This window comes from Puma concolor, chromosome C1, assembly GCF_028749965.1.
Source record: "Puma concolor isolate L17-30 chromosome C1, mPumCon1.1.hap2, whole genome shotgun sequence".
In the NCBI taxonomy this organism is placed as follows: Eukaryota; Metazoa; Chordata; class Mammalia; order Carnivora; family Felidae; genus Puma; species Puma concolor.
The window spans coordinates 111,878,241-111,898,106 of record NC_141674.1 but is presented as its reverse complement, the minus strand read 5'-3'; the positions used below and the strand labels follow the sequence as shown (position 1 = coordinate 111,898,106).

Sequence of the window (19,866 nt, the reverse complement as noted above, 5' to 3'; positions counted from 1 at the left end):
GGTAGGAGATTTGTGACCATCCCTGACTTTTGAGTTTGGCAAGGGTCAGGCAAGGCGGGACACCTCTGGCCCTGTGTCCCAGTGTCCCAGCAGCCCAGACTGGAGGCCCACGAGCTGGAGGCAAGAGGCAGGTCAGAAAAGCAATGCCTAGCTGGGACTGTGATGAGGACCGGGGAGGGGGGTGACAGGGCGCTGAAGGGCGTCAGGCAGCGGAGTCAAATAAGGACAAGTGATGCCCTGGGGCGCTGTTGAGTGGCAGGAGGATGTCCGAGGAGGAAAATTAGGACAAGCAAGCAGGAGCATGCTGGGATTGCTGCCTCCCGGACCAGCGGGGCAGGCAGGGCACAGGCCTGCTCAGTGCGCCGGGGGGATGGGCAGGGCTGGCTAAGCCCAGGGCAATGGCAGCTCTCAGGCACAGGAAAGTCAGGTGTGATTCAGATCATTGGTTTCTGTCCCTAGGAGTGACAGCTGAGCCAACCAAGCACCTTGGCTGCCTTAGAGGTGGTTGTGGGGGATCCAGTTATTTATGCAGGGGCCCCTCCCTGAGGGAGCCCTGAGCTGGGTCTGTGACAGGGCAGCAGTCCCTTCCTGCAGGTGGCCACTGATGCTCTCCAGGCTGCATGCTGGGAGTGGGGCACACGGTGGACCTGTCCCCTCACCTCCCGGGTTAACAGACGTTGAACAACCAGTCTCAGGAATGGTGAGGTTTTGCATAAGTGGGCAACCCATCCGGAGGAAGAAAGGCCCAAGGGATGAACACAATGAGCAGGGTAATGAGGAAGGAGAGGAGGGAAACAGCAAACATGTGACCACTCAGGCCGGGGAGAAGTGGGTGCCTTCACAGCACGGCAGGAAGGAGCCCGCAGCGACCCAGGTCACTCTCAGAGACACAGCAAGGCTTTGCATTGTTCTCTGTGCACTGTTCACTGTGGGGATCTGAAAAGAGGGGATTGGAAGCAGGGGGACAGCGGGGCCTGCTGGCCAGAGAGCCCGCCACGTAGTGTGTGAGATGGGGATGTGGGGAGAGCCCACAGGAGGCCGCAGCTGTGCTCTGGATGGTGAGTGAGGGGCCTGGGCCCCGGCGGCAGTGTGGGAACGGAGTCAGCAGAGCAGGGCGCTGTGTTGGAGTGAGGGGACCCAACTCTGGCAGACAGTTGGAACTGGGAAGGGAGGAGACAGAGGTGTCAGGTGTGACTCCTTGGTTTGTGAGTCCAGCGGGGGGTGATGATTGGAGGCGCTGACCTGAGATGGGAAGCGGGGAGGAAGAGTAGCTGGAGGCCAGAGCGGGAGTAAGGACTCTTGCTGATGCAGGGGAGCCCGGCCCTCAATACTGGGGCCTCGTGCCCCTCGGGCTGGGGCTGCTACGTGTCACATGGTCCCCCAAGGCTCGGCTCTTGACCAAGGTCTCTAGGTCTGTTTGCCAGGGGATGGAACGGGTGATGGTGGCGGAGGCGAGAGAAGGGGGAGGGTAGCGACTGCGTGTACGTGTGTATGGGGATGAGCACCTGCGGGCTACGCGGAAGGCTGGGTGCAAGTGGCCAGCAGCTCCGTGGGTCCTGCCGGCGATGACAGGGACGGGCTGACCGGGCCCCTCCTGCGGGGGCGGCGCTCCCTCCACAGCTTCGAGCAGCTCTGCATCAATTTTGCCAATGAGCACCTGCAGCAGTTCTTTGTGCGGCACGTGTTCACCATGGAGCAGGAGGAGTACCTCTCGGAGGGCATCGCCTGGGACTACATCCAGTACAGTGACAATCGCCCCACCCTGGACCTGCTGGCCCTCAAGCCCATGAGCATCATCTCCCTCCTGGACGAGGAGAGCCACTTCCCGCAGGTGCGTCCCTGAGCCCACCCACCCTCGGGTGGAGAGCCCCACTCACAGGTCTCACCCTCGAGGTTGAGAAACTCCCCTGGGTCCCCTGGGTTGCAGAAACCTCTGTCAGGCATTAGCAGACCAGCCCCAACCCGGGCAACCTCCTCTCCTGCGAGTTTCGCCTCCTACAGGAAGGCCTCCTGACTCCAGCCTCGCTCCCACTCCCCAGCAGCATGACATCGCAGTCACTGTTTATTCACATCCAAGAACTCACCCTAAGAGGGGCTTCCTAAGCACTCGTGGGCCTAGAGCTGCAGAGGGTACAAGAGATGGAAATGCTTGCCTTCTCGCCCTCAAGGCGCTCTGCCTGTCCTAGGAAAGTCCCTAGACTTTCAAAGCAGTCTGAGTCCAGAGAAGGGTGAAGCCAGGGCCAGGTACCTGGACAACGGTAGGGAAGGGTGGAGCCGGAGAGCCGGCCGTGGAGGTCAGCAGACCCGGTCTCTGCTCCCAGCTCGGCCCTCGTTTATAGAGACTAGTCACCAACCCCTGAGTGGCAGTTTCCCGTCTGTTAGAAGGGTCCTCGGTCATTCTGAGCTGAGCTGCTCTGCCCCTGTGAGGAAGCCCCTGAGCCCTGTGGCTGTGCCAGCTAACCTCCCGTGCATGGCTGGACTCTGGGATGTCAGCCCACAGGGCGTGTGCCTTCTTCCAGGGGACAGATACCACCATGCTGCAAAAATTGAACAGTGTCCATGCCAACAACAAGGCTTACCTGCAGCCCAAGAACATCCACGACGCCAGATTTGGCATCGCGCACTTTGCCGGCGAGGTGTACTACCAGACAGAAGGTAGGTGCAGCTCCTGTCCACTTCCCTTCCCTTCCAGATCTGGACCATTCCAGGGGGGCTGTGGGAAGGAGGCTGAGAGGACAAGGTCATTTTGCAGAGCTGGCAATGGGACAAAGGGAATGGAATGGACATGGTTTGTTGGCACCACTCATACTGGATGAGGGCCACCTAATAGGCTCATGTTAACTTAATCACCTCTGTAAAGGCCCCATCTCTACATATGGTCACATTCTGAGGTCCTGGGGTTAGGGCTGCAATGTGTGAATGGGGGCTAGGGGCAGACGATGCAACTCAGCCCATAACACCGCCCCTCCTTAATTTCTGGATTCTCAGTCTTCAGGCTGGAGGTGGCCCTGGTCCTAGCAGGACCTTCCAGAACCCCAGAGCAGGGCTGGTAGAGGGGTTGGGGGCTCCAGGCCCTCAGGTCTGCCTTAGCAACCACAGACATGCTTGGTTCCCAAACCTCTTCTGTCAGGGGCGCCTGGGCGGCTCAGCTGGTTAAGTGTCTGACTTCGGCTCAGGTCATGATCTCACTGTTCATGAGTTCGAGCCCCCCATTGGGCTCTGTGCTGACAGCTCAGAGCCTGGAGCCTGCTTTGGATTCTGTGTCTCCCTCTCTCTGCTCCTCCCTCACTCATGCTCTGTCTCTCGAAAATAAATAAACATTAAAAAAACAAATCTAAACCTCTTCTGTCAGAGCGCACACACAGGTTCACACACACAACGCCTAAGGGCACACATTCACCCCCAAGACCTGTGCAATTTAAACTCCTAATGAGGAGGGAAATGTGCCCTCAGGACCTCCTAATCAGCAAGCCACGCCCCATCCTTGGAGCCAGTAAGACACAGCAGTCTGAATTCCTTTCCCTCTTCCATTTTGGGCTCTCAGGAAGAGCAGGGGCTTGGAAGCAGCCAGACTGGCCAGCTGGGGCAGGTGGACGCACAGATCCTCCCGGCGCTGCATCGGGGCTCTGGGGCGAGGGCAGGAGAGGCCCCTGCAGACTGCAAGCTCCCTGGATGTTACCAGGCTGCCAGATTTTCAGGACTTATCAGTGGGGGCAGGAGGCTTCTTCACAATCTCCTTCTCCTGCTTTCCTTTTCTAGCTCCTTTATGTGAATAAGTAGCTGCCTGAATCAGACTTGCCCAAGGTCACCCGGAACTTTAGTGGGCCAGAGCCCCGAGGGGAGCCCTCAGACATTTCACTGCAGGGAAATCTAGACTGTACCCTGAAGGGACATACGGTCCCCAGCAGCTGCTGGTCAGCTCCAGAGTACACCTGGCGGTTACAGTGAAGGCGAGGGCGGGGGTGTTGAGGGAACGGAATCACCAATCACTCCTGTCCCACTCCTGTGGTGCACCCGGGGGGGGGGGGGTGGGAGGTGGTGAAGGAAAGGGAAAGTCCTCGACCCACCCTTGAACCGAGCAGTAGAGCCCATGAGAAAGGTCACACAGAGGCCAGGGGAGCCCTGAGGAGGGCCCTGGGGAGCCTCCTGGAATAGACCATGCTTGAGCCGGTCTTGAAGAATGAGCCAGAGCTGGCGTGCATGCCTGAGGAAGGAAGAGTGTCCAGGAGTGGCCGGCGGGGGCTGGAGGTGTGGGAGGGCTGGGGCCTCTGAGGGTAACTCTGTGCCAGTGGGGTACAGGGCCACAGGGGCCCCGGGGGACGAGGAAGGAGGAGACGAGGAAGGCATGCTGTGGTGACAGGACAGCAGAGGAAGTGTTTGGGCAGGGTGAGGCAGCACTGGGCAGAACAGTCTGGGCCACAAGCCAGGAAGGGTGGGACAGAGGGCAGAGTGGTGGGCTGTGATCAGAGGGATGGTTCAGGCAGAAGGACTGGCAGTGGATTCGATAGGGGTTGTGGAGGGGATGGCGGGTGTGGGGGTCGGAGGGTTTAGAGGTGGGTGTGACACACTGGGCAGAGATGAGTGCAGGCCCGGGTACAGGGGGGCCCTGCTGGCTGGACAGGGAGGTCAAGGGAGGGGTGGAGAGGGCGGCTTTGGCAGGGACTCCTTCAGGCCTCCTGATGCGACCAGAGTCCCCACCCTGCTGCCCTCCCCTTCCCCTGTGGGTCTGTGGTGATGGCTGAACTGGGCTGGCGAGTGGGCTCTGCTTCCCCCACAGGCATCCTGGAAAAGAATCGAGACGTGCTGAGCACAGATATCCTCACCCTGGTCTATTCCTCCGAGAACAAGTTCCTGAAGGAGATATTCAAGCTGGAGTCGGCTGGGACCAAGATGGGCCACGGGACCATCATCCGGGCAAAGGCAGGGAGCCAGCTCTTCAAGGTGGTCTCCCGTGGGTGGCCCTGCCAGTGCCTCCTGGGTCTCTCAGCCTTTAGGGCCTCAGGGGTCAGACAGGCACACACAGGGAAGACCTATCACCTGGGTCTCAGTTGCTCAGTCAGGGCCCAGAAGTGAGCGAAAATCAGGAGTGAGGGGTTGCTGTGTGGGCAGTGGTAAGGGAACAGGTTCACATTGACAGGCCTGCTTCTGAGAGTGTGGTGGTCTGGTGGAGGCACATCTGCTGGTGTTAATATTATGTTTCTAGATTGGTCTCTATGTATGTGTTGGGTATGTGCATGGTGTATGTATTGTGTGGTGTGTGTGCATGCCGTATGTGTTTTGTGTGGTGTCTCTGGGGCATATGTGTGGTGTGTGTGGTGTGTGTGGTTATTTGGTATATGTGCGTGTGGTGTGGGGTGTGTGGAGTGCGTTTTGTGTGATGTATGTGGGGTGCGGTGTGTGTATGCTATGTATGTGGTGTGTGTGTGTGTGGTGTGGGGTGTGTGGTGTGGCAGGGGCAGCACTACGGGCCACCGGCCAGGGAGGTGGGCAGCAGGGAGCCCTCAGTGCTCCCCAGGGAAGCCTAGGATGTCCTGGCAGGGTGAGGGTCTGCCTACCCACTCCCTGCCATGCCTCCACCCCTCAAGAGTGACTGTTCCAGAAAAGGCCCATTAATTATCTAATGAGGAACTCCCCCACCAAGGGGCAGGGAGATGGGCCCAGGAGTGGCTCAGGAACTTGGGGTGTAGGCAGAGGAACCTGCCCCCTGTGCCTTGCATTCTGCTCTGGCCACACTGAGGTGCCCTTGACCTCTCATCATATCATGCCCCACCCTACCCTCTGTAGGCAGCCTCTCCTGAGACCTCAGGGCCCAGGGAGGCACCAAGAAGCCCTGAGGCGGTGCAGGACTTGCCCACGTCTGGAACCAGCTGGGACCAGCCCATACCCTCTGCATCACTGAGTTAGGCTACACTCTCCACAGCAAGGCCAGAGTATAGGCTTGTCCCGGCCACCGTGGGGCCCCTGGAGCATGTCAGGAGGACATGGGGGGGGAATGCACATTATTTCACCAACCTGGACAACAGGAAAATGCTGCCCATTGTTCCTGTAAGGTGCCAGTGGTGGCTTTCTTGTCTCAAAAGTGTTGCCACGTGTCTCCAATTGCTGCCATTTGGCAGTACCCGCCTTCGTTCAGTTGCATTTGACTCGGAGAGGGTTTGATCAGGGAGCATTGCCCAAGATCGGGCATTGCACAAAACATACACTAGGGCTTGTTTTCTCCTGCATCCATAGTTTCAATACATTTGTTTTAAAACTATATACGTTTACTACAATGCTTACAATGTGCAGTATAAAACATGTTTTGAAAACAAAACCGACACAAGAACTGAAAATGTGGAAGGGTGAGGTAAAAAGGGAGTGTTGTAAGGTCTCACATGCTTTCTCACGCTGGTGCATGATCCTGTACACCCCACGTGGGAGACCCCACCTCTAGGCAGGACGCCTGGCTGTGTCTTGCTCACCAGAACCTATGGTGGGCCAGTAAGGGAGGGGCTGAGTGAACACAGCCCTGCCCATCTGTGGGATATTGGCAGGAGCCCTCCTCTGGGTCAGCTGTGCCCCAGGCCGAGCCCCCCAGCGCCCCGCTTGTACCTGTGCTTCTGCTTGCAGTCTGCAGACTCTGGCAAGCAGCCCTCCACCCTGGCAGGCCAGTTCAAGAAGTCCCTAGACCAGCTGATGAAAATCCTGACCAGCTGCCAGCCCTACTTCATCCGCTGCATCAAACCCAACGAGTACAAGAAGCCACTGGTAAATGAGGGGGGACTGGGGGGCACACACGAGGAGGGAGGGAGCACCTACTGGATGAGTCTAATGGCATCTAGGGTTATGTCACTCCTTTACCAGGGCCTGGCTAGCATTAGAGCTGTCTGTCCCCATTTTACAGATGGGGACACTGAGGCAAGGTGACCAGTCTAGGCCATTCTAAGGTCAGTGACTGGCAGGGCTTTGGATAACCAGACCTCTGCTGTCTCTGGCCTGCCATTCACCAGCTGTTTGCACTTGGCCGGTGCTCTGCTTCTCTGAGCCCGTTTTCTCTCCTGTAAAGTCAGAATCCTGCCAACCTATGGGGGCAGCAAGGCCTATACATGATGTTTTTGGCACATCTGTGTGTGTAAACCTGGCTCAGTAAGGCAGCAACCCATACTAGGATGTTAGAGGCTGGCTAGCTGTCACCAAGACCTGAGGCCAAGCAGCTCTTTGGAGGTTGGCTTTATCTGCATATGTGCTGGGTAGGAGCCTGCCACCCAGAAGTCCTGGATCTGTGGGCTTGGGAATCACACCCAGAGGCTCAAATACAGGACTCCCCAAAACTGGGAAATAACATCTAAAAGGAGACGAAATGACTCAAAAAAATCTTATAAGGGGAAAAAATTAATATTACATTAAATGCAGCATATTTTTGGAATAGAACAGAATTATATGAAATTGGGACTGGCCCAGGAAATCCAGAAGCTAGGCACAACACCTGTATGTTGGGTAATAACTGTGCTTTCAGAGGCCCTCTGCCCTCATCCCCCACCCCACTTCCAGCGCTGAGGGGCAGGTGGGCGGGGCCTGGGGCTGATGCTTCTGTCTCTCCAGCAGCCCCAGCTGGGACATGGCTCAGAGACAGTGGCTGCTATGTAGGTATAGGGGGAGGCCAGGCTGAGGGGCCAGGCAGGCTCAAGGTGAACCTTGCTCAGTGTGGCCCTGAGCCTCAGGCACCTCATCTTTAAATTGGAGCTAAGTACCCCACTATGTAGGGCTGTTATAAAGATTAAATGAGAAACATGGAGCCCACTGGAAATGCTCAATAAATGGGAGCCAATTAGTTGCCCAAGACTAACTGCCATGTGGCCCTGGACCCCACGAGCAGTTGGCTCTGTGGTCCTCAGCCTTTCCAGGTGGGTAACAGCCTGCTGGTGGGCTTGCCAGATTCGAGGGTGTGCCCTTAGTCCCCAGACACTCCTGGCTGGGAGGTTGAGGGGGGCTCTCTTGCGGCTAAGCCATGCAGAGTCTGGAGCCATGGCTGAAGATCCGATTCCCCTGCTCAAAGCATCGTGTCCAAATTCCTCCCTATCAGCCATGCCCATATCTGGGGGAGAGAAACTAAGCTGGCTACAATGCTTTCTGACTCTAGGTAGGAAATGTGTTTCTTCATTCCATTAGAGTGTGGGAGGTGGGACAGCGCCCACCCCAGCACAGGCAAGGCCGCAAGGAAACTTCTTTGAGAGCATTGTTGTGGGGCATTTAAAAACATTTTAAACATGACATATGCAAATAACTTTTATATTCATAGTACTTTGCATTTGCTGAGAATGAGGGAAGTATTAGTGTTCTTGTGGAAGTCACAGTTTGTATATTACCGACTTCCATCTGCTTGGAAATACTCTCGGGACCGAATTTTCAGTGACTTGGGTCCAAATTCCTCTCTGGAAAATAGGAGTCTGCAGGTTAAAGCATACACTGCGATTCAGGCAAGCATCGTGGGGTTCTCTCGTATCTGGGGACAGCCGGGTGGTTGGGAGGGCCGCCCTGGCAGGTGCACCGAGCACGTGCAGCTGTTCAGAAAGCGGGCCTGTGACCTGTGCGCCCGCAGCTGTTCGACCGGGAGCTGTGCATCCGGCAGCTGCGCTACTCCGGCATGATGCAGACGGTGTACATCCGCAAGTCGGGCTTCCCCATCCGGTACACGTTTGACGTGTTCTCCCAGAGGTTTCGTGTGTTGCTGCCCAGCGCCGTGAGATTCCAGGTGCTCACCCCGCCACCGCCCCCCACCCCCGCCCCCCGCCTGCTCATGCTGGCCCTGACAGGCGTAAGTGACCTCAGGGGCACCCCAACCCCCAGGTTCAAGGGGGTCCTCTAGCTGCCCTCCCCATGCTGAGGGCCCCTTCCTGGACCCCCTTCCTTCTCATCTCCTCCAGCCCCATCTCTCACTCCCTGGGTGCCCTGGGAGAGAGGGAGGGGTTGGCTCCCACCGTGTCACACTCCCTGGATGAGGTTAGTGGCTGAAATGTTGGTACTAGGAGCTGTCTGCCATTTAAAGCAAACACTGGCGAGATCATGCCCTGGTGGGGTTGCTGTTTGGAGCAAGAAGTCCTTCCCATCCTTTCTCAAACACTCAGCTGCCTACACTTGGAGCTGTCCAAGTGCTCAACAGCCACGCTGAGGCCCCAGGAGTGGTGGCCTCGAGGCTCCTGGGTCTGGGCTCTCCCCTGGCCCCACTCTTGTTCAGAAGTGCCTTGAGCCTGTGTCCTGGCCAAGCAACACTGACACCCAGGGGAGAAGGAAGACTCGAGTCCCAGAAAGCCTTTGTGGAGGGAGCCTCAGCCTCCCACCTGGGGGCCTGCTCCAACGCCACCAAGCCACTCCTGTTTTCTCCTCGGCAGCTTCGAGACAAGGCTCGCCAGATGACCCTGCGCATTGCCGAAACGTGGCTGGGGACAGACAAAGAATGGAAAGTGGGAAAGACCAAAATTTTCCTGAAGGTGAGCCCCTGAACACGCTGGTCTTCAGCCTCCTGGAGTGTGAGGGGCTGGTCTCATGCCCACCAGGTGGCATCCGCTCACCCACCCTGAGCCAGTGCCGCGGGAGCTTGCTCTGGGAATGGCCCCCACCCTGAGGCACCCCTGTTGTAGAAAGCCATGCTGTAGAAGAGAGGCAAGGGACCATGAGGACAGCTCAGCCCCGCCTGCAGAAGTCCAGGAGGCTTCTCAGAGCAGGGCATCAAAGGCAAGACCTCAGGAGAAGGGGGAGCTGCCCCAGGCCACCAGGCAGAAGCAAGCAGGAGCTCAGGATAGGCTCCCACAGTCCCTTAGATAGGCCTCCTCCTCCATGTGGGGAGCCACAGTCTAAAGAGTCAGACCTGGGGAAGCTCCACCTCTTTAGAGCCCTGGAGAGCCAGCACTTCCGTGGAAGGAGCCAGTGTGCTGGCCCCCCTCCCCCAGAAGAGCTTGTCCTTGAGCAGGCCTGTGCAAGCAGCACCTCCCATCTCCATCCCCTACAACTTCCAGCGAGGCCCGAGGTCACACTTAGGCAGCTTGTGGCTGACACCCACAGCCTTTGGGCCCTCCAGGACTGCACGTTGGGTCAAGAGCCACGGAGGAGAGATCCTTGTAAGCTGTGGGTGGGTGAGCAAAGAGAGAAAGAGGAGGGAGGAGAGAAGATCAGTGCCTGGACACATGCTCTGCCAGCCCGCCCAAGCGCCACCCCATCCCCCCCGCCCCTTCCAAAGTCCTCCACTCCCTCCACTTTCCCCATAGAGCCTGCCCACCTGTCTTCATCTGTCCCCAGAGGGACCTCCCGACCCTGATCCTCTGGTTAGTCTGTCTGTTCCTCTGTCCATGCATTAGCCAGGCTTGTGCTGGGGCTCTGGGACTTAGACAACCGGGAAGACACAGAGGGGCTTCAGATTCCACCGGGGAGGTGAGGCCGGGGAGGATAGACATTGGGCAAGTCCCAGGGTGCTGTCCCAGAAGCTGGGACAGACAGCAAGGGCCACAGGGGTGCGGTCAGTGTAGGCAGGTGGTGGAGGAGGGGAGGAGGAGAGTGCCCACCCCTCCCTGGCTACTCCTTGAGGCCACTGTCAGGGGTCTAGTGTATTTCTGTGTTTCCAGTGCCCACCCAGGCACATGAAGAGACTCCATGCTTGCTGATGCAAGACTGATGGAGGCAGGAGAGGCCACCAAGCCCCTGCCTCTCCTTACCACTCACCAAAAGGCCAAGCTTCTTTCTGTTCCACAAAGATGGTCTTTGCCCTGCAGGGACTAGGATGGCAAGCCCAAGGAAACAGGGATCCAGTTGAAGCACAAAAGCAGGCCAGGGACGGTCGCAGCTCAGGGGTGAATGAGGCTAATCGACCCACTTCGAGTCCTACTCGAAGGCTGAGGAAACATGTTTATATTGAAACAAGTATGAGCCTGTAATACAAGTTGCATGACATTTCACATGAATTTGGGGAAATAAAACACAACTTTGGGGAAACTTTTTGACCCCTTCTTGGGTTCTCCAGAGCAGAAATTAAATTTGCCAGATTGAATTCACAAGAGAAAAGAGCTAAGATGGGAAGTTCTTGGATGGGGGACTGGAGGGCTGATGTGAGCTACATCAGGATCAATTTGAGTGCCCCTTCCCCTTGCTTGCCCTCCAGGGAGCACATATGGGAAAAGTCTGGGCGACCCTTTGGGAGACAGAGCCCTGGCCCCAGGTGGTGTGTGGAGATGAGTGGGAGCAGCTACATGCTGGGGTCTCTTGTGTCGCAGGATAAACAGGACACTCTGCTGGAGTTACAGAGGAGTGAGATGCTGAACAAGGCAGCCGTCAGCATCCAGAAAGTCCTGCGAGGCTACAAATACAGGTGCTGGCCCTGCCCAAGCCCTCCCCAGCCCACACACCCACATCTTTTCATGGGCTTATCTGCCACGAGTATGTATATCCTCTTTTGTGAACCGTCTGTGTGTGCTATTTGCCCGGTTTCTAATTTAATTCTCTGTTGAATTTTGGGAATTATTTATATATACTAGATACTAGTCCTTTGCTGGATGCATGGTTTGCAAAGATCTTCTCCCAGTCCAGCATTTTTCATGAAGTCCTCTTAAGAGGGTCTTTGCAGAGCAAAATTTTTAGTTGTTTTTTTCTAAATTTTTTTAATGTTTATTTTATTTTTGAGAGAGAGACAGAGTGTGAACAGGGGAGGGGCAGAAAGAGAGGGAGACACAGAATCTGAAGCAGTCTCCAGGCTCTGAACTGTCAGCACAGAGCTGGACATGGGGCTCGAACTCACGAACCCTTAGATCATGACTGGAGCCGAAGTCAGATGCTTAAACGACTGAGCCACCCAGGCGTCCCCAAAATTTTTAGTTTTGATGGAGTCCAGTTTATCAAATTTTCCTTCATGGAGCTTGCTTTTGGTGTCACCTCTAAGATCTCTGCCGAAGGTTTTCTCTTATCTTTTTTTTTTTCTAGAAGATTCTATAGTTTTACAGTTTACATTTAGGTCCATTTTCATTTTGAGTGGAACTTCTGTAGGGTGTGAGACTTAGGCTAAGTTTCTTTTAAAAAATTTTTCCCCAGTGGATGTTGCTCCTGCATCATTCACTGAAAAGTCCATCCTTGTTTCAATGACTTCATTTTGCGTCATTCTGTGTCAAAAATCAGTTGGGCATATTTGTAGGTCTGTTTCTGCATTCTGTATTCTGTTGCATTAACCTGTGTGTCTGTTCCTCTGCCAATGCCACACTGTCTTGTTGACTGTAGTTCTATAATAAGTCTTGAAGCTGTATAGACTAATTCTTCCTACCTTCTTCTTTTTTTAAATTGTTTTAGCTGTTCTGGGTCTTTTGCCTTTCCATATACATTTTAGAAACATCTTGTCCATATCTACAAAAAATCTTGCAGGGATTTTCATAGTAGTTATGTTGAATATCAATTTAAGGAGAATTGATGTCTCTGTTAGGTTGTTTTCTAATCCATGAATTCCATTTACTTAGATCTTTTTTGATGTCTTTCACCAGTGTCTTGTAGTTCTCAGCATACATGTTCTGTACATGTTTTGTTAGGTTTATACCTAGATTGGGTTTTTTGTGGTTTTTTTTGAGAGATTATAAATGGTGCTGTATTTTTAATTTTGGCATTGATGTATTCATTGGTGGTATGTTAAAATATTATTGATTTGTGTGTTGACTTTGTTTCCTGTAACCTTGCTGAAGTCACTTACTTTTTATGGATTTCTCAAAGTTTTCTATGTAGACCATCATGTTATGTGCAAATAGGAACAGTCTTATTTCCTCCTTTCCAATCTATATATCTTTTATTTACTTTTCTTGCTTAATGTACTGGCCAGAACTTCCAATATTATAAAAATGGTGAAAGCAGATATCTTTACTTTGTTTCACAGCTTAGGGGAAAGCACTCAGTCTTTAACCATTAAGTATAATGTTAGCTGTAAGTTTCTTATGGTTGATCCCTATCAAGTTGAGGAAGTTTCCTGTATTCCTAGTTTTCTGGGAGTGTTTCTCGGAAATGGGTATTGAATTTTGTCATCTGTTGATTCTACATCAGTTGGTATGATCATGGGATTTTTTCTTGTTTAGCCTTTTATTTTTATTTTACCTTAGCGAGAGAGTAGCATGTACAAGCAGGGAAGAGGGGCAGAGGGAGAGAGAGAGAGAGAGAGAGAGAGAGAGAGAGAATCTTTTTTTTTAATAAAATTTTTTTAAAGTTCATTTATTTGAGAGAGAGAGAGACAGTGTGAGCAGGGGAGGGGCAGAGAGAGGGGGAGAGAGAAAGAGAACCCTAAGCAGGCTCTGCACTGTCAGCACAGATCCTGATGCCTGATGTGGGGCTCGAACCCATGAAATCGTGGGATCATGACCTGACTGAGAGTCAGACACTTAACCAACTGAGCCACCCAGGTGCCCTGAGAGAGAGAATCTTAAGCAGCCTCCATGTTGAGCATGGAGCCTGACCTGGGGCTCGATCCCACAACTGTGGGATCATGACCTGAGCTGAAATAGAGAGTCAGATGCTCAACAGACTAAGCCACTCAGGCACCCCCTTGGTTGGCCTTTTAACATGGTGGATAACATTGACTGGTTTTTTAATACCGAACCAGCCCTAGAATAAACTCCACTTGGTCATAGTGTGTAGTTCTTTTTGTATATTGCTGTATACTATTTGCTAATATTTTGTTATGAATTTTTACTTCTATATTTATGAGATCTTTAGGTTTATTCTTTTGTAATATTTTTGTCTGGTTTTGGTATCAGAGTAACATTAGCTCCACAAAAAGAATTAGGAAGTGTTTCCCCCTCTTCTATTTTCTGGAAGAGATTGCACAGAATTGTTGTGAATTCTTTAAATGTTTGCTAGAATTCTCCAGTGAAACCATCTGGTCCTGGAGACTTCTTTGTGGGGAGTTTTTAAATGATAAATTCCTTAGTAGTTGAGGGCAATCCAAATTATCTATTTCAGATTGAGTGACTTGTGGCAATTTGTGCTTTTTGAGAAACGGGTGCATTTCATCTAAGTTGTCAGAAAAATTTTGTATGTGCAGAGTTATTCATAGTATTCCATTATTATAATTTCGATGTCTGCAGAGTCTGTGATGATACTCTGTTTCATCCCTGATATTGACAACTTGTGTCTTTCTCTTTTCTTGGTCTGTTTTGCTAGAGAGTTCTGTCAATTTTCTTGACCTTTTCAAAGAACCAGGTTTTAGTTTCATTGATTTTCTCTAATGCTTTTCTTTCTTTTTTCAATTTCCGTGATTTCTGCTCTTTTTATTATTTCTTTTCTGCTTCCAGCCTAGAGTGTACTTTATTCTTCTTTTTGTAGATTTTTAAGGTGGGAGCTCAGATATTTGATTCAAAGCTTTTCCTCTATTCTGATGTAAAGTGCTATAAATCTCCTCAGCCCTTCTTTAGCTATGTCTCATACATTTTGATATGTTATTTTTTCATTTTTATTCAATTGTTTTTTTAAAAAATTTCCTTTGAGACTTTCTCTTTGGCTAATGGGTTATTTGGAAGTATGTTGTTTAGTTTCCAAGTGTTTGGAGCCTTTCTTGTTATCATTCTGTTATTGATTTCTAGTTTGATTCCATTGTGGTTAGAGACACAATCTGTATGGGTTAAATTTTTTTAGTGTGCTGATATTTCCTTTATGGCCCAGGATATGGACTGTCTTGTTATATGTTCTAAGGGTGCTTGAAAAGGGCATGTATTCTGCTGTTGTTTAGTGGAATGTTCTAAACATGTCAATTATATCTTGTTGGTTGATAATGATATTGAATTTTATATTCTTGCTGATTTATTGCCTAGTTGTTCTACCCATTATTGAGAAAGGAGTGTTGAAGTTTCCAACCATAATTATGGATTTTCCCATTTTTCATTTCAATTCTATCATTTTTTGCTTCATATATTTTTTAGCTGTGTTGTTTGGTGCATACACATTTAGGATTGCTATGTCTTCTTGGTGGATTTATCCTTTTATCATCATGCAATGTCCCCCTCTGTCTCTGGCTATTTTCTTTGTTCTGAGATCTACTTTTCTGATAATAATACAGCCACTCCTGTTTTGTTTTGGTTATTATTTGCATGATATATATTTTTCATCCTTTTACTTTCAACCTGTGTTTTAAGTGAGTTTCTCATAGACAGTCATGCTTTTAAATCTATTAAGCCAATCTCTGTCTTTTAATTGGTGTAGTTATACTTTTTACACTTAATGTAATTATTTATGTCAGAAATTAAGTCTGTCATTTTATTTTTTGTTTTCTGTTTGTTCTCTGTTTTTCATTCCTCTGTTTTCTTTGTCCTGCCATACTGCGGATTGCCTAAATGTTTTTTTAAAATTCCATTTTCATTTATTTATAGTGTTTTCAAATGTATTTCTTTTTAAAGCTTTTTTTAGTGGTTGCTCCAATATTACATTATATATACACAAATTATGACAGTCTATTAGTGTCATCATTTTACCACTTTGAGAAGTATAGAAACTTTATCTGTCTTTATGTCCTTTTACCTTCTCCCATTTGTAATATAATTTTCCTTAAATGTTTCCTCTACATACATTTAGAACCACATCAGACAGTGTTACAAATTTTGCTTCAATCATCAAACAAAATTTTGAAAACTCAAGAGGAGAGGAAAGTTTATTGAATTGCTTACTTACACTATTACTTACTATTTATTTTTTCCTTCTTGGTATTCTACGGTTTCTTCTTTTATCATTTCCTTTCTCTTTAAAGAATTTCTTCTATTTGTTCTTTTAGGAGGTCTAGTGACAATTCTCTTAGTCTTCATCTGGGAATGTCTTGATTTCCCCTTCAGTTCTGAAAGATATTTTCACTAGCATAAAATTCTGGGTTGATGGCTCTTCTCTCTCAATCCTTGGAGAATATTGTGCCACTTCCTCCTGGGCTCCACGGTTTCTGATGAGAAATCCAAATCATTTTCTCCCTATAAGTAATGTGTTGTTTCTCTCTTGTTACTTTCAAGATTTTTTTTGCCTTTAGTTTTCAGAAGTTTAACCATGATGTATCTTGATGTGAATTTATTTGAATTTATCCTGTTTGAGGTTTGCTGAGCTTGTTTATATCTTTTGTTATGATTATGAACTTTTCAGTTGTTATTTCTCGTAATGCTTTTGCAGCACTATCTCTTTCTCCTTTCTTTCTAGGACTCCAATGACAAAAAAAAAAAAAAAAAAAAAAAAAAAAAAGATACAGTCCCAATGGTGCCTAAGGCTCTGGTCATTTTATTTCAGTCTCTTTTCTCTCTGTTTTTCAGGTTGGGTGATTTTTACTGTTCTATCTTCAAGCTCACTAACTCTTTCCTCCTTTCTCTGTTGCCAAACTGAGGTGTTTTTGTTTTTGTTTTTGTTTTTTAATTTCGTTATTGTATTTTTCAGTTCTAAAAGTTCCATTTGGTTCTACTTTATGTCTTTTACTTCTTTACTAAGACTTTGTATTTTCTCATTTGTTTCAGGTGTGTTTATAATTGCTCATTGAAGCATTTTTATAATGGCTAACTTTTCTGTCCATGTTGGCATATGTTGCTTGTCTTTTCTTATTCAAGTTGCTATTTTCCTTGCTCTTTGTATGATAAGTGATTTTGGACTGAAACATGGACATTTTGGGTATTATATTATAAGAACTCTGGGTCTTGCTTAAACATTCTGTTTTAGCTGGGTTCCTCTGACACTACTCTAGCAGGGAAAAGTAGGGGTGACATCTGTTTACTGTCAGATGAGGGGAGAGTCTAAGTTCTTCACATTGCCTCCATTGACTCTCAAGGCAAGTAGAGGTTCTTTTTACTGCTGGCTGGGAGTGGGAGTTCCAGCTTCCCAGTAGGCCTCCACTGATACCACAGGAGAGTGACATTCTTCCCAAATGGGGATGGTGAAAGGCCTGCCTGTGCACTAGGTCTCCTCTGATACCACTCCAGCATGGAGGGGAGGAGTACCCCATTACTGCCAAGTGGTGGTGGAAGTCCAGAATTCCCCAGGGGTCTCCACCAACACTTTAGCTCCTAGTCTGGGAAATATGAAGTAAAAAGAAAACCTAGAAAAATTACCACTGTGTCACTCCTTGGATCTGAGATCTCTAGCTAATCTGCCTTCTCCTCTCCACATTTCAGTCTTCTAGTCTTTGTTTTACATTTTAGTTGTAGTTAGCAGGAGATATAAGAAAAAAGTATGTCTGCCCCATACATCTTCTCAGAAGTGATCATCATCGATAACTGATGGTGTTCTTGTTCTTCTACACAATGCAATTAGACAAGAATATTAAAGAAAAGATAGAAATCAGGGTTTCTCAGCTTCAACTCTGTTGACATTTTGGATTAGATAACTCTTTGTTGTGAGGGGCTGTTCTGGGCATTGTGGGATGTTTAGCAGTATCCCTGACCTCTACTCACAAGACGTCAATAGCACCCTCCTTCCCCATCTCCCAGTCGTAACAACTCAAAATGTCTCTAAACATTGCCAAATATGCCTTGGTATAAATACCAGAAAGGAGACAAATTATCTTTATTTTTGATAATTCAATTATTTACTTTGGCCTATATTAGAATCATCTGGGGAGATATTTATACTCTGTGTGTGTATGTATACGAAAAAAATATTAGGTAGATGGATAGATAAATAGATATACAGATATATATATTTCCCAGAGCCTTCAGCAAAGATTCTGATTTAATTGGACTGGGTAGGGCCTGAGCATCAATAAATATTGAAGTTCTCCAGATGATTTTTAATATGGTTGAGGTCTACTGTCTTAAACCTAAGAAAATATCCTGAAAAACTAATAGAAGTGAAAAGGAAACTCAGGTAAGTGTGAGATAAAAGATACATCTATATGCACCAAGCTTGCCTCCCCAGAGGCCAAATTTCAGGTTACCCTCCCAGTGTTCAGCCCACTTTCCTCCCTGCATCAGAGAGAAGTTCGATGGAGCTGCCAGGCTACCAGGGCCTAGGGGGCTGCCCTCCCGCCTTGACTTGCCTCCAGGGAGGAGTCCCAGTCCTGGGATTTCTGACCTGGTTCCTGGCAGACACCTGGGCTACTGGCCAGAGGAACAGGAAGAGTCTGACAAGGAATAAAAAATGAGACAGGACGCCTGCATGGCTCAGTCGGTTAAGCATCTGACTCTGGCTCAGGTCACGATCTCACAGTTCATGGGTTCAAGCCCTGCGTTGGGCTCTGTGCTGACAGCTTGGAGGCTAGAGCCTGCTTTGGATTCTGTGTTTCCCTCTCTCTCTGCCCCTCCCCTGCTTGTGCTCTGTCTCTCTCTCAAAAATAAAATAACCATTAAAAAAATTTTTTTAAGTTGGAAATGAGTTTTATCCCTAATACAAGGAGTGAGGGAAAATGTCCTGATTGTTCTAAAAACTGCACTGTCCTAATTCACAAAGTCGCATCGTTGGCAGATCTCAGTTCCTAACACGTGTGTCTTTGGCTTATAAAGGCTTCTGAAAAAGAAGTAATATTTATATTCATTCTCCCCAACCTTTCATTATCCCTCTTCCCTTCAAATCATTTTCCCCCCAAAGGGTGTGAAATGTGTGAAGTTGTTACATACATTTGGACTTGCATTCGCCCTTCTAGGAAGGAGTTCCTGAAGCAGAGGCAGGCAGCTGTGACCCTCCAGGCCAGGTGGAGAGGCTACTACAACAGGCGGAACTTCAAGCAGGTGAGAGAATTCACTTGGGAGGCTGCTCCAGCTGAAAGTTCATTCTTGTGAAGGTGAGAGCTCAGGCAGGAGGGATCAGATCACTAACGTGTTACAACAGACCTCAAATGACCAGCTCTCAGCACCCCACACAGTGTCTGTTTAGCATCATTCAGGTCACAGGCTTTCAGGTTTATGGGCTGCACAGTGTCCTTTTGCAGAGTTTGGAGCGTCTCCCGAGCTAGAACAAGGTGGCCTGCTCTGAAATCATATGATCATCTTTTCTCAATTTACAGGCAACAAATAAATGGATGGATTATTCTCTGTTTCAAGACCTTCAGATGTTTTTCATAACCACAGGCACTGCTAATAAGTGTCTGTTCAAGAAATGAGCTAGAGCAACCATAACCATGCCCTACTGGGCCTCACTTGACCACTTGCCTTTGTCCTGGGACATGACTATGGTTGAGACACACAGTGGTCACATCAGCAAACCAGGCTCAGGAAACCAGGACCGGATGGGCCGTGAGAGGCTACAGTTCTGTGGAGGAGAGCAAAGGCCCCTGATTACTGGGCTATGGAATGATGCTTTGGGGGCAGAGAAATTCCAAAAGGAGCCTTTGGGTGTCTGGGCAGAAGAGGCTGAAAGGCAGGGAGCAGAGAAGTGACACCAAGATGCACATCCCAGCATTTTGAAATTTGACCCTGGGCCTGCCTGGGTTCTGTGCTCACAGGACATAATGGCAGCTGACATGGATGGAAAGTCTACTTAGAGCCATTGCTCTGCCTGCATCATTGGATTTGTTATTAAATCCACCCCATATGTCAAGAAACTGAGGCATAGAGAAGTTAAGTAATTTTCCCAGGAGCACAGTGAGTAAGCAGTAGAGCTGGGGTTTGGGTGCCGGTCTGCGTGACATCCAAGCGTGTAAGACAAAGCGTGACCCCACACACCTGGCACTCACTGCATTGGTCTCTGAGAAGCCAACAAGACTCGCCCAGGGACTCAGAGACTGCCATCACCAGAGCATGTTTGCAGCATAGAAATGGGTATTCACCAATTTATTTCCTCTTTATGTTAAAGATCCCAGAGATTGGCTTGGTGATGCCAGCCATCGGCCTCCACCTGGGGGCGCTAGCTCTTGACAATTTGGCTGACCTGGCTTTAGGTGTGATGAGCAAGGCCTCTGGGACCCCATCACCCACATGACATCCAAAC

General features: G+C 49.5%; 1 protein-coding gene across 1 annotated transcript in view; it reads left to right on the top strand.

The window, feature by feature from the left end:
- The window catches only part of MYO7B (myosin VIIB), an 84,263-nt gene that overhangs the window by 37,722 nt on the left and 26,675 nt on the right, over positions 1–19,866 (top strand). Inside the window, exons 13-20 of the mRNA XM_086718318.1 lie at positions 1,621–1,831; positions 2,520–2,655; positions 4,778–4,941; positions 6,610–6,747; positions 8,579–8,731; positions 9,369–9,467; positions 11,241–11,335; positions 18,584–18,668. Of these exons, the coding sequence (XP_086574444.1) occupies positions 1,621–1,831; positions 2,520–2,655; positions 4,778–4,941; positions 6,610–6,747; positions 8,579–8,731; positions 9,369–9,467; positions 11,241–11,335; positions 18,584–18,668 (1,081 nt within the window). The remainder of the gene's footprint in view (positions 1–1,620; positions 1,832–2,519; positions 2,656–4,777; positions 4,942–6,609; positions 6,748–8,578; positions 8,732–9,368; positions 9,468–11,240; positions 11,336–18,583; positions 18,669–19,866) is intronic.